At 36.5% G+C, this 14,983-nt stretch overlaps 1 protein-coding gene across 4 annotated transcripts in view; it reads right to left on the bottom strand.

Moving 5' to 3' along the window:
- The window catches only part of ADAMTSL1 (ADAMTS like 1), a 1,044,920-nt gene that overhangs the window by 758,019 nt on the left and 271,918 nt on the right, over positions 1-14,983 (bottom strand). For all 4 annotated transcript variants that reach the window (XM_070480552.1, XM_070480554.1, XM_070480555.1 and 1 more), the window contains exon 2: positions 11,685-11,804. In XM_070480552.1, the coding sequence (XP_070336653.1) occupies positions 11,685-11,804 (120 nt within the window). The remainder of the gene's footprint in view (positions 1-11,684; positions 11,805-14,983) is intronic.

The following is a 14,983-nucleotide window of genomic DNA, read 5'->3' as shown; positions in this document are numbered from 1 at the left end:
GCTGAAAACCAACTTGTCATGATTTTTCCTGATTGTTTAATTAGAATGACTACCATTTCTGTCTAATTCACCTCCCCTAGGTGCTAGAGGTGGTATACTGCAAACTATAGCTTTCATATTCAAGGTCTTTGCCTTACATGTTGAACCACTGTGGTGCACATTTGTGTTGAAACTAAAAAGGAAAAAAAAAAACTGTTAAGGAATTTGAAGTTTCCTTAAATATCTAATTTGAAACATAGTATCTAAGGCTACAGAATCATTCAGAGCATGTTTAGTTTAAAGGTCAGTCAGTCAGTTCAGTTGCTCAGTCATGTCGGACTCTTTGTGACCCCATGAACCGCAGCACACCAGGCCTCCCTGTCCATCACCAACTCCTGGAATTCACCCAAACTCATATCCATTGAGTCAGTGATGCCATCCAGCCATCTCATCCTCTGTCGTCCCCTTCTCCTCCTGCCCCCATCCCTCCCAGCATCAGGGTCTTTTCCAATGACTCAACTCTTCACATGAGGTGGCCAAAATACTGGAGTTTCAGCTTCAGCATCAGTTTAAAGGTCAGGAAGGACCAAATAATGCCATTTGCAGCAACATGGATGCAACTAGAGATTATGATACTAAGCGAAGTAAGTCACAAAGATAAACACTATCTCATTTATATATGGAATTGAAAATATGACACAAATGAACCTATCTGGGGAACAGAAACAGTCATGAAAATAGAGAACAAGTTGCCAAGGGGGAGGGTATTAGAGAAGGAGGGAGCGGGAGGCTGGGGTTGGCAGACGTAAGCTTTCATATATAGCACGGATACACAACAGGGTCTTACTGTACGGCACAGAGAACTATCTTTAATATCCTATAATAAACCATAATGGAATAAAGAATAAATATGAAAAACAAATAATGTATAAATATGTAAACTGAATTACTTTGTTGAAAGCAGTAACTAACACAACATTGTCAATCAATTATATCTCAATAAAAAAATAAAATGTCAGGAAAGCAAGTTTCAGAAAATTACACGACTTGCGTGAAGTCTTATTGTCAGTTAGAAATAAAGCCTCAAACCAACAACACAACCACTTCTCAGGTTTTAGTCTCTATAAGCGACACTTGTACATTGAATTCCACATTCTTAGTTTTGGTAAAACAATTTAATTGTAGATAAAGGTATTTTCTCTTAGCAAAAATTACAAACATATACTTAAGTAATACATACATTAATTTTTTTCTTTCAGTAGTCATTCTCTTTGTCAATATCAAGTTAAAATCAAATAAGGTAATACAAAGGAAAAATAAAATGTACTCCTTTTCAAGACTTTTCACTGAATAATTATGCTTTTTTTAAATTTAAGTAGAGTTGATGTACAATCATGTGTACAAAAGAGGGATTCATAATTTTTAATAATTCATATGAATTTTTAAAAATTCATAATTTTTCAAAGTTATAATCCATCTATAGTTATTATAAATATTGGCTAGATTTATTAGCTATATTCTCCATATTGTACAATATATTCTTAGAGCTTAATTAATACCTAATGAAATACCACTGAATAGGGTGTTGCCTTTAGCTACTGATGGACTGAAGCTTCCCAGGTGCACTAGTGGCAATAAAATACCACTCCCTCCCTTCTCTATACCTAATAGTTGGTACCTCAGAATTCTCTACCCCATATTGCCCCTCCTCTCTTCCCTCTCCCCACTAGTTTGTTTTTATATCTGTGAGTTGTCTTATTTATGTTCAGTAGTGTCATATTTTTTAATTCCACATATTAATGTCATATTTTTATGGTCCATATATTTGTCTTTCTCTGACATTTCACTTAGCATAAAATCCTTCAAGTGAATCCACGTTTCTGCAAATGGCAAAATTACATTAGTTTTTTTTATGGCCGAGTACTATTCCATTGTGTGTGTATGTGTGTGTGTATCACAGCTTCTCTATATACTCTTCTGTTGATGGACACTAAGATTGCTTCTATATCTTGGCAATTGTTAATAACACTGTTATGAATTTTGGGGTGTGTGTATCTTTTTGAATTAGTGTGTGTTTTTTCCAAATATATACCCAGGAGTGGAATTGCTGGGTCATGTGGTTGTTCTACAGTTTTATTTCCAGCTTTTTGAACAAAAATATGACATTATTATTTCTTATCTATAAGTTACTACAACAAAGACAAAATGGTATACAGGATTTTAAAATCAACATTTAGAGATTACTTCTATTCAATAATATTATGTTGTAAATGAAGTTTTAAGGTTTTGCTTCAATTGGCCAACCTAATTATGGACTGTATAAAGGTCTACATTTTTACCTACTCTAAAAAAAACAAACAAACAAACAAAACCTCTATCAATATCAGAAAATTTTAAAAAAAAGAAACTTTAAGAAGATGTGCTACATCAAAGTGCCATTTTGCCCCTACATACAACCCGCAGTATCCTCTCATAGCTTCTTAAATTCAGGTAAAAGAATTTGTACTCTTATCCACATGAATCCATTAGATTGTCTTCTAACTTCCCAGAAACTACTCAGCACCACCCTATGCAGATATCTAGTGATGAACGACCTAGTCCAGCTGCCAAAGGAGTCAGTAATCATTCCTCTCTACTTGCCTTCAGCTACTGATGGACTGAAGCTTTCCAGGTGGCACTAGCGGCAAAGAACCTGCCTGTCAATGCAGGAGACCTAAGAGATGAAGTTTCGATCCCTGGGTCAGGAAGATCCCTTGGAGGAGGGCATGAAAACCCACTCCAGTATTCTTGCCTGGAGAATCCCATGAACAGAGGAACCTGGCAGGTTATATAGCCCAGAGCATTGCAAAGAGTCAGACATGACTGAAGCAACTTAGCATGTACACACATAGGCACTGATGGACCATGCATCCACACACAGCTGTCATAAATGGCATATTAAAGATAGGCATTTAAACCCATCACACATGCTGATAGCTTGAACGCTAACTTATAAACAACTAAGGAACTCCTTTAAAAGTGATTTGTCTTTCCATGAGATGAATTAGCTCCTTATATTAAGGAAGCAATAAATTATTCTTTGGTGCCACAAGTGATTTTCTGAGGTGTAATTTACATTACAGCCCATAGAGTTAGTTTAAGCTTACTAGGAAAGTTCTGAAGTTAAGCAGCAAACAGTCAGCTCCTTACATTTATAACTTTCACTAAAGATAATTGATATTTACTTTAAAGTATGTTAGCTTACTTTAGGATAACTATAAGTGGAGACTACCTCAGGAATTTGAATACTAGCTTACAGGAATAAAGCTGAATTCATACCTAGAATAGTTTATTTAATATTGAAATTTCACCATTCCTGGCAAAGGCTTTTGGGGAACAACCTTACGGTATAAAACCTGAAAATGTGCACAAAAAGAGTCCTAAAATTCACACGTGTAATTTATGTATTTCTGAACTGATATTAAATCTTTAAAAGAGAATTATGCTTTATTTAACTTCAGAGGTTGTTTGATCTTAAAAATCTACTCTCATGAGAGTTAGGATTTTTAGTGCTTCACATTTTATTTGGGTGTCTTTTAGATAATTCATCTTGTTAGCTATTTGTTGTTTGGAGGTAACGACAGAATCCTAACAAATGGAGGACAACTCAGCAAGTAGGAACTGTATAAGCTATACGTAAGTTAGAAATGGATATAGAAAAAAAAAATCTTTCTTAAATGATAATGGTTTTTTCAGTTAATTCCAAAGGTCAAGTGTGAAAAAGTAGTCCCTCTCCTTAAATACCGAGATTCATCATCTTGACATTATTTACTAGAGTTGCAGTTCATGAACTGATAGGAGGCCCCATGGTCTTGTGGTCTGTTGTCCTACATCTGACTACTCTTTAATTATATTATGAGGCAAAAATGTGAATAATGGGTATATTAAATCCTAGGTGCCAAGCTTTGTCACTTTATGTTTCAATGATTTGTCAGTTCAACCACTGCTAATAAAAACAGCATTTATTTTGTGATGATTATTTGCCAAATATTATCCTGAAGGTTTTATTATGCATGTACTTATAAATACTTGAACCATAAAAAAACTGCAGTGAATAATAAAATAAACTTTTCTGTAAACCACTAGCTATTTAAATATATATTACCATTTTACCATATATTTTTAAATAAAATATTAAAGATAAAGTAAGTTACGCACATCTTCCCAACCCAATTCTCCTTCTTCTTTCTCTGTTCAGAGGGCCACCGACATTACAAGGCTGAAGCATATCTTTCCCACTTCTGTTTTTGTCTATAACAGTTTTCTCCAAACACTATCTAATAAATATTTATGTAATATTAAAATTGATATAGACTGCATCCATGAAATTGAAAGACACTTGCTCCTTGGAAGGAAAGCTATGACAAACCTAGACAGCGTATTGAAAAGCAAAGGCATCACTCTCCCAACAAAGGTCCATATAGTCAAAGCTATGGTTTTTCCACTAGTCATATATGGATATAAGAGTAAGACCATAAAGAAGGCTGAGCACCAAAGAATTGATACTTTCAAACTGTGGTGCTGGAGAAGACTCTTGAGAGTCCCTTGGACTGCAAGGATATCAAACCAGTCAATCCTAAAGGAGATCAACCCTGAATATTCACTGGAAGGACTGGTGCTGAAGCTGAAGCTCCAGTAATTTGGCCACCTGATGTGAAAAGCCAGTTCACTAGAAAAGACCCTGATGCTGGGAAAGATTGAAGACAAAAGGAAAGAGGGCAACAGAGGATGAGATTGTTGGACAGCATCATCAACTCAATGGACATGAATTTGAATAAAGTGTGGGAGATGATGAAGGACAAGGTAGTCTGGTGTGCTGCAGTCCATGAGTTTGCAAAGAGTTGGACATGACTTAGTAACCGAACAACAACAAAGTAGTATCATTACACAGTGGTATCATCCTCCCCAACATTATATTTTTGAGATTTATCTATTCTAAGGCATGTGGAACTAGTTATCTAGTTTAATTGCTTTGAAAGCATTTTATTATAAGAATAAACCACAAGATATTTATCCATTTACCTTCTGATGGATATTTAAGATTTTCTATCAACTTTAGACTATAACAAATTCAATATTATATTAAACATATCTGTTTCCTCAGGGTAGATTCCTAAAGGGAAATTGGTGAGAAGTAACATGTGTTCATATTCAACTTTATAGACATTGGCAAGTTACTCTTTAAAATAGCTAAACCAATTTATACCCCAACAGCAATATAGGAGTATTTCTTATTACTTCTTCCTCACTGACACTGTCTTTGTCAGTTCTTTTGTTGTTTTTGTCAATCCAATGGGCATCAAATGCCATGTCCTTGTTATTTAAATTTGTAAATCCCTGATGACTAATATGGTTGAACATATATTTAATGAGCATTAGTTACTTACGTCTCTTTCTGATGATCCTTGCTTTTTTCCCCCTCACTGGACTGTCTTTTTAAATACAAATTCTAGGACTTCTTTACATATTATAGCTATTACTTTTTGCAAGTTATATACATTGCAAAAAATGTTTTCCAACTTGTGTCATCTTTTCATTGCCCATAAATTTTTAGACATTAAACACTTAACTACATATTAAATTTTAAACTAATTTAAAGCATCAATATTTTCTTTTACAGGTTGGGCTCTTTATGTCTTAAGAGAATCTTCCAACTGTGATGTCATAAATAAATTCTACATTTTCATTTATAAGTTTTAAATTCATAGTGAATGTTTATTGATTAATACATCTTTTTCCAATTATTTGTAATACTTCTGTTATATGTGTGTGTCTATAGGATTCTTACTCATCTATGTTGGTCTGTTTGCCTTTGTTCTAAAATCACACTCTTTTAGTTTTTATAGCTTTGTTGTGAGTCTTCATATCAGTAGGGCGTGACTCCATCTCTTTTCTTTTTCAAAAGTACTCTGTTTATACTAGATACATTTGTTAATTTGTGGGGAATTTGGAATCCTTGTGATATTAAGACTTCCTATTCATAAACACTGCATATCTCTTCATTTATTTGTCTTTTTAAATTACTCAGTAAAGGTTTATAACTTGATCCTGAGAAATTTTGATCACAGAAATTATATACTATGGTGTAATGAAAAGGAGGTATTAACATGGAAACTCAACCGAGTGAAGGGAAAGCCCATCCATCATGCATGCACACAATTAACCCTCAACATTTTCTACAAAATCCATGGACACACAGTGGTCTCTGATTCAGTTAGTTGCTTAAGGCAAAAGACTCACTGGCCTCCTCGGTATCTGTCAGCTAATCAGCAAGAAATGGAAAGCACAGTTTGCTACTGCAAACAACCTGTGTTATTTATTTTTTTCTCCCTCTCCCTGTTTTTTCTTATTTAAATTCTGTTTTGCCTTCTTTGGATACAATCAATTATTGGTTTCATTGGCTTTGTCTATATACAAGGAAAGGACATGCTACAAATGAACTGTTTATCACTGAGTTATTCATTGATACTCTTATTCATATTTCGTACCTATTTCAGATCTCAGTTCTTAGAGTTTTATTACAAGTATAAGTAGTATCTTTCAAGAATTACATTCCTGATTGGTTATTACTACTGTAAGATGGAGCTATTGTTGCCTCTGTTGAGTTGTTCTGAGGAATCTATTATCAATACCTTAGCAAAGTGTTTGATGTGCATTTGGTCTTCTGTAAGCTTTCTCTTTTTCATAAATAGTGTAGAAATATCATAGGGTATTAGTTTAGAATACAAAAAAAATCAGAAGATGTGAAGTTATGTAAAATATTCATATGGAGAACCTTAAGTATTTTTAGTAGTTCATGACAGGTAGAGTCGTAATGAATCAGAGAAGTCCTGCAAACACTGGCAAATAAAACGATTTAAAACCCTTACAAATCGCTTCTCTGCCTTTTGGCTAAGATCAAGTGTAAAACCCTTACACAGTGACATATTACACATACTTTGTAGGGTGCTCTGATTTTTCTTTTGTGATGTCGTATTATATAACTCAAAGTAGCAAAGGTACTAAAACCAAATCCAATCTTCCTATCTCCGCAAAGTTTCCCAAGAAGGGATTTTGGTAGCCAGTTCAAGCAATACCTATAAGCATGACACAGACATCAAAGATGGAATTGGAATGTACTTCCACTTTCAAACCATCTGGCTCCTTCAAAACCACTGTACATTTCTCCTTTGCATATAATCAGTTAAGAAAAAAGCATGGTGGTCACTAAATACAAGGCTTTATGAAGCTAGAAGTAACTTTGAGCACAAAGAGGTTTGAGCAGATGTGCAAGGGGACAAACAGATCAAACTTTTGTTTAGAGAAAAGGTAAGGCTGTGCTGAATGAATGCAGGTGAGAAGATGCTCAATAGAGAGCAACAAAGTGAGTCACTCTTAGTAACTTGCTTGCTCTTGACACATTTCTACTTCCTGGAATTTATGTCCACTAAATACTCTAAAATAGTAGCCAGCTTAGAAATATAATTAAGAAATTATTATCATCAGAACTTAGCAGTTAAATTCTCATGTTTCCTCTCCCTTGGCAGAGTTGAAAAAGAAGCTGGTAAACACCTTAAGAACATATGGGAATAATTATATTCCATTTTATCTAAGTGTTGGTTGAACTAATTTTTTAGTTCATAGAAATGAAATTTGTGCCCCTGCACTCCCTTCCCCAGCCAGTCTTCCCAAGTGAGGAAGAAGAAATAATTTAAAGCAGAACTGTTTTTAAATAAACTGCCTTTTTTTTTTTTTTTTTTGGTTTTAGTTGAGCTTCAGAAAGTTACTGACTTGACCTTAAAAACAATCTCCATCTTTTCACACAGTCTTTAAAGATAAGAGTTTCTCTAAATCGTTTCTTGAAAGCTCACCTCTATTTTACCAGTCATGAAACAGAACATGGTGCCCTCAATTGGAATACATTATGATTTATTTTATAATAAATTATTTAAATAACTTTTCTTCCATACCAAGGGAGACCAGCGGCTTAAATAACTGTTCTGTGAACCACAGATCTACAAGGAAGCAAGGTTTGCACTAACTATATACTGAAGAAAATTTCATTCTGTAGTGAATTTCACGTTAATTTTTATTCTGACTTTGTTGTCTACAGCTGACAACGCAAACCTATGTGATCTGTATCTTGACTATTCTGATAATGACTAACAGCCTTTGACAAACAAGCTCTTTTTTCATACGACACAAATCACATACACGCAAAGTTTCAGGTGAAGATTAGAAGTTTGGTCGCCTGCCATGGATTCTAGAAGAATGGCTCGCTTCTATTGCTTTTCCAAGTGTGGTGAATGGAATTAGCCCTCTTAGAGAAAGCTAACAGAAAAGGTTTTCGAATGCAACGTGAAAGTAAACTCATGACAAAAGCCCTAGTTCAGGAGGAGTTGAGAAAGTGTCACTTAAAAGTCAGAAAGTGACTCCCCCAAAATTAGGCTTTTAGGTGAAAGAGTTCCACAAACAAGTGGTAACTGAGAGCTGTTCTGGTTTTCAAAAGTTATTTGAAAGGGTAAAGAAATAGTATGAGCAAAGAAAAATTACAGACCTAAAAAAAGATGGGAATAATTTTACCCAGAAGTATGACAGCTGTTTCCCACAGTTAATTCTACTTCCAAAATGTTAGACATATTGGGGATACATTTGTTACTTCCACAGCTATAAATTCTAGTAGACAAACATCCTCAAATTCACATTCTTTATTATAAACCCATACAATGGCTTGAAAGGACCATATGGAAGATAATTCCAAACAGTTTTTCATCACCTCATTAAAAACTGAAATCTTTCATCCCATTTTAACAATAATCACCTTGCATTTAGAAAGATTTTCATGTATAAGGCTTTTTTCAAGCATAGTCTGTGATAGAATTCTTACAGTGTTTTTGATATAAAAATGTTAACCACAGGGCAATAGGGAATAGTAGTGGTGGGTTTTTTCCATCAACAAATACTTAACACAACTAATTTATCATATCACTTATCATATACAAGAGCTGGGGAGATGCCAAGAAGGTGAGAATCTACATGGATCCTGGCTGCAAGGAACAGAAATACTAACCTAGTAGAAGAGAGAAAATAAGAGCGTAAATGTCAATGGGCTACTAGGGAGGATTTACTTGAAAACAGAATTGTACAGATTATGTTGTGAAACCACTTTTCCTCTCTCACCCACTGTCTTTGTGAAGTAGTTTTGGTGACCCCTACCATGAAGCTGTCCTGTTCACGACTCTCCCATGTTCCTTCCTTCCAATGCAGCAGAAACTCATACAAAAGAGGCAGAAAAGGAGTTTCACTTTTCTGGCTACAAGTACAAGTAACAACTCAAGTTTGAACTCTTCCCTTTAAACAAACACAGAGATTATGGTGATTCATCTTCCCATGTCTATTTGGAAAATAAAGTGACACTTTAAAAGTTTTATAGCCTGTGGGCCAAATGAAGTTCTCAGATAGAGAGACACACCCTCCGAAGAAATTGTTAGAATTTCATAAACTTATTAGGAGGCTGAACTAGCTTCTGGTATTCAGGAAACTTTGCCTTTTCCTTTTCCCTCACATGTTCTTGTACAATTCCAGTTCTGACCATTTGTGTTGGTCAGTAATTTCTCTTTCAGCTTAAATGCTTCCACCCACTCAACTACTTGTGACCTCAGTAAGTTTGAGGAAATCTGGCAACATGCAGTTTTCATTATGATGTAAATCAACGTAATACTATGTAATAATAATTTTGGGACACCTTCAATGCTTGCCAAATGACAAACATTGTTTTTAGTGGCACTGCTCAGATAATTCCATTATGTTCATAATTAGCTCATATTATTCAATTTCCTTTGTGGTATAAATTATGTAATAATTAGACTTACACATGAAGTTTGCATAGAGTATCCACATACAGCACTTTCTAGTACTTTTGCATAAACCAAGTCCAAAATGAGCTAACGTACTTCAGACACTGAATAACATCAAATGGGACAAAATTAAAATGTAATTACAAGATAACATTCATTAAAGAAATCATAAAACTTTGCTGGCAATGTGTGTGTCCCACAGTAGATCACCAAACAGTGAGCAAACAGTTAAAGCTCAAAAGGCAGCCTCTGCATTTTCAGAGTTTAATATACATATATAAATAAAACAGATTATATGAAGCATTTGAAAATAAATGATAGTACACTGGGGAAATTTCAGTGCCATTCCTGCCCACTCTAAGACAGGCTGGGACCTAGGACCTTTTGCTGCAATGCTTAGAAAAAAGTCTCCTCGAGCAACAAAATGCAAACAAACCATCAGGGACGGAAAATAACTAACATACATGCGCACCTGGAGCAAATCTGGACAAGGAGATACAGAGAGACCAGAGAGTTCAACTGCCACTTCTGAAGAGCCGGGAGCAGAAGGAGGGGTTGGCACCACGAGCAGGGTACTACGCATGCCCCCTGCATACAACAGCAACTAACGGGTAGGGAGACCGCCCAAGACACCCCTCAGGTCCAAGCCCTGGACACACCCTCCCCTTACCCTACAAAAGGAACCAGCTCGTGCTCTGCCCCGCCTCAGTGAGCAAGCTAGCAAGGGAAATTGCTGCCTGTTCCCATTCCCGCTTGCTGCAGCAAGGGCCCCATGAGAGCCTTGCCTGAATTTCTTGTCCAGACTCTGATCAATTTCTTTGATCAAGGAGGCCAGGAACCTTGGTAGCTAACAGCTTGGGCACAAACTTTGAAAAGAATGCAAATGTCCATCACAGAGAAGGTGGAAATGACAAAAAACAGTAAAGATGGCCTGTGAGTGACCACTGGGAGGCCCAATTTACTCAGTGTCTAGAAGAGAAGTTGATGATATATACGCCAAAACACCTTCTTGAGAGAGGACCATAAGAACGCAGGGTAGAGGAGGTGTAATTTTTGGAGGTATTCTAACACATTATCTTCTGGGATCCTACCATTTTATGACTGGACAAGAAATCCACTGACTTATTGTGCATACATCATCCTCTAATTTTAATATACTTCTGAGTACAAGGTCATCACCATGAAGAGTCACATTTCGAACTTTTAGAAGTTATCTATCCCATTCTCACCCCAAGTACAACTTACAAATCACGGCTTGATTTGCAAATAGAGAGGAATTTACATCTTGACATCTCCAGTCAACTCTACCTCTTGCTTTAATTTGAGAGCTCATTTTTTAGACTTTTCATTTTTCTCCCCAAACCACCAACAGATGAAACAAATTTTCATAAAATAAATACGACTAACGCTTTGAAGTAAAAATATCCACAAAGAAGCCAGGATTGGAAGATGGTGGCATTGCTATTGACCCATACCACAATTTGGGCTTTACATATTAATTTCCTTTTTGTCCTCACTCATTTAAATTATTTCAAGTTCAGACTCACTGGCAAAACACCAGTTATTTTCATGTGAATCCTCCACATGCTGCCCCATACAAACTTTACCATTCCAGTAAAATGTTTGAAGGTCATCAGACACAGGAAAAGTGAGAAAGTTGCCCCAGGCAGTCTGTCCACTGCCCTGTCACTGTGCTTCCCTCCCCTGCCAACGGATATGAGAAAAAACCATCCAAACCTCTTTAGATTTGCTAAAACCAACCACTACCACAAGGCAGAATTAGCAACTGAACTTTTGTGTTTCTAAGAATAAATAGAAGAGGCACTGTACCGGGTCTTCAGTTTTGTGACTATTCAAGAGATCAGACAGGAAATCTTCATGTAGACTCTCTCTTCGAATCAGTGTAAATTCCCTTAGGAAAACAGCCCCTTGGCTTTGGTCTCCACATACCTAGAGAGATAAGAGAACCACATTAAGCCTTCAGATTGAGCCCAGAGGGAGGGGGCACTGAGAAATTAACGTCTCGGGGTTGCAGAAACCTCTTGGATTCATTTCAAGTCTGATTAGAGCAATCAGAAATGATGCACAGAAATACATATTCATGTGAGAGCCACTAGAACATTCTGGCATGTGGCTCTTTGGATGGAAGCCAGGAAAGTCTCCTGCTAAGCTGGCACATCTTAATTGACTGGCGTACAATGTCAAAATTTAGTGATTTTAAGTTATCTTTGAGGCCAAGTCAAGCATAGTCAGGCTCCTAGACTTATTCCATTGGAATATCCATGTGGCTCAGACGGTAAAGTGTCTGTCTGCAACACTGGAGACTCGGGTTCAATCCCTGGGTCGGGAAGGTCCCCTGGAGAAACAAATGGCAACCCACTCCAGTATTCTTGCCTGGAAAATCCCATGGACAGAGGAGCCTGGTAAGCTACAGTCCATGGGGTCGCAAAGAGTCGGACAGGACTGAGCAATTTTACTTACTTACTTATGCCTCACACTAGGGGTCTTGTACCCCCAGGGATCCATCCTTAGTCTTCTCTGAGCATGTAGGTAGATCCTGATGTCCTGCAAACAACTGGCAGGGGTGTAGGAGCTGGCCTGCACCCACATCAGTCTTCCTGAATTATTCCAGGACTTTATAGAACCAGATGCATTTTAGCTACTCTGATGGGAGGCACCGGAGAATTTTTATCTAGAGCTTATCACATACCAGGTTCTTTACACGTGTTATCTGGCACCAGCCCCGGGAGGTGTCTGTTATTAGCCACGCTTTACAAATTAGGAACTGGAGGCAAAAGGTTTCAGGAATTTGCCAAGTTGGTAAGTGCTGAAACCAGCACTCACATACAGGGCTGAATATAAAACCCTTTTGTGTTCACTATCTCATTTTACTACTGAGTTTACTCAAACCTCCTCCGGTGAAGGACAAATTGCTAAGTAACTTCTAGAAATTCAAGGACTGGTATCTATTCACCCAGGCCTCCTGCCATCTCTGTTTCTGAACCTCAGTTTACTCATCACAAAACTGGAAAGATATCATGTTACTGGATCACTGAGAGGACAGGAGATAATATATGCTAAGTATTTTGTACAAGGACTTCCATATAGTAAGCTTTTAATAAAGAACAGCCACATTATTGCCATTTGGAACAACATGGATGGACCCTGGAGATTATTATACTAAGTGAAGTAAGTCAGAAACACAAATACCATAGAACATCACTTATATGTGGAATTTAAATACCACACAAATGAGCATATCTATGAAACACAAACACATTCATACATATAGAAAGAACAGACTTACGGCTGCTAAGGGGAAGGTGGGTAGGAAAAAGAAGGATTGGGAGATTGGGATTAGGAGATGCTAACTATTATGTATAGGATGGATAAACAACAAGGTCCTACTGTATAGCACAGGGAACTATATTCAATATCCCATAATAAACTATAATGGAAAAGGACAGAAAAAAGAATATATATGTATAACAGTCACTGTGATGTACAGCAGAAATTAAACACAGCAATCTAAATTTTAAAATAATAGCCACTATTACCATTGAAAGCCCAAGGAATAAATAAAAATCTAACCTTTTAGCATACATAAAGCTCTTTGACCACATTCATAATATCTATAGATAAATATTAAACTATCTCCATATTATTTTCATATTATTTTAACTTTTATACCTTTTCATGGTATTGGCAATATTGGTAAGGAATATATGGGTGTTCATCATATTAATTTCATATCCTTCCTGAATGTCTGCAATAGTTCATAACAAATTAAAATAATTTTAAACCTGCAGTCTTTTGGATAGTATAATTTTCTATAATTTATATGTAAATTGCACAGTCAGTATCACTGTGGTGGGCAGAATCTTGCGCCCCTCACTACCTTGTGTCATCTCTGTGAATACATTGCTTAACATGACAAAGGAACTTAAAGATAAAATTAAGTTTGTCAACTTCAAGGTAGGGTTAGTATCTTAGATTTTCCAGATGGGCCCAGCATAACCTTTCTGTTTATTTTATTTTATTTTTTTTTAAGTCGCTCGGTCGTGTCCGACTCTTTGCAACCCCATGGACTGTAGCCTACCAGGCTTCTCTGTCGATGGGATTTTTCCAGGCAAGAGTACTGGAGAGGGTTGCCATTTCCTCCTCCTTAAAAACAGAGCTTTCTCTGGACTGAGGGCAGAAGAGGAAGTCAGGGAGATTCAAAGGGTGATGCCACTGCTGGCTTGAAGATGGAGGGGGCATGAGGGAAGCATGAAAAGAAAACAAGTTCTGCCAACTATGAAGGAGCTTGGAAGAGGATCCTTGATCTAGAGAAATAAATTTTTGGCCAACACTTTGATTTTAACCCAGTGAGACTCTGAGCAGAGAATTCAGTCATGCCTTGCTAGACTTCTGACCTACAGAAATTGTGAGGTAATGCTTCTGTATTGCTTCCAGCAATCAAGTCTGTGGTAATTCATTATGGCGGCAAAAGAAATCAGATAGAATCATCAAGAGGCAGGGTGCAATGAGAGGTTATCTTATTTCCTCCCCTAGACTTTTTCATAAGAATTGACCAGTATGATACAAGTAGAGGTAGAATCTAAAAGACTAGTCCTTGGAAATGTATGCATCTGGCTAACTTAATACCTGTTACATTTAAAATTAATTTCTCTTAGTTCTTTTCTCATCAGGGTCAACCATTTCTTGACTCTACAAGTTAAATACACTTCAGAAACCCATCTTGACTATGTAATTTCCCTGCTCAGAAGCTTGCAGGATACCCCAGTTACTGTTGGGTATATTCCAAATTCATGTCTTCATAGTCAGGATCACTCACAGCTGTTCAAGTTCTAGATATGGGTTGGCTGCACTTGTGCAAATCCCTTTTTGGAAAAGATCAAGATTCAAATTTAAAGTAAACTAGAATTGATGTGTGTTGACTTTCTTGTTTTCAAAAAGACTAATATATGCTGATCACTAGTGAACCTCATATTTTACAAATCATTTCTCCAAATATCATAGGCTATTCAGAATTTAACTTTATTATTCAAAATGGTGACCATCTGTAGTCATGCAGTGCTATAGTTCTTAAAAGCTACAATCAGGAGAGAAGACTAATAAACTTCACA

Source organism: Odocoileus virginianus, chromosome 18 (assembly GCF_023699985.2).
Source record: "Odocoileus virginianus isolate 20LAN1187 ecotype Illinois chromosome 18, Ovbor_1.2, whole genome shotgun sequence".
Lineage (NCBI taxonomy): Eukaryota > Metazoa > Chordata > Mammalia > Artiodactyla > Cervidae > Odocoileus > Odocoileus virginianus.
Note: the sequence above shows the minus strand (reverse complement) of the source record. Positions and strands in the feature narration are given on the sequence as shown.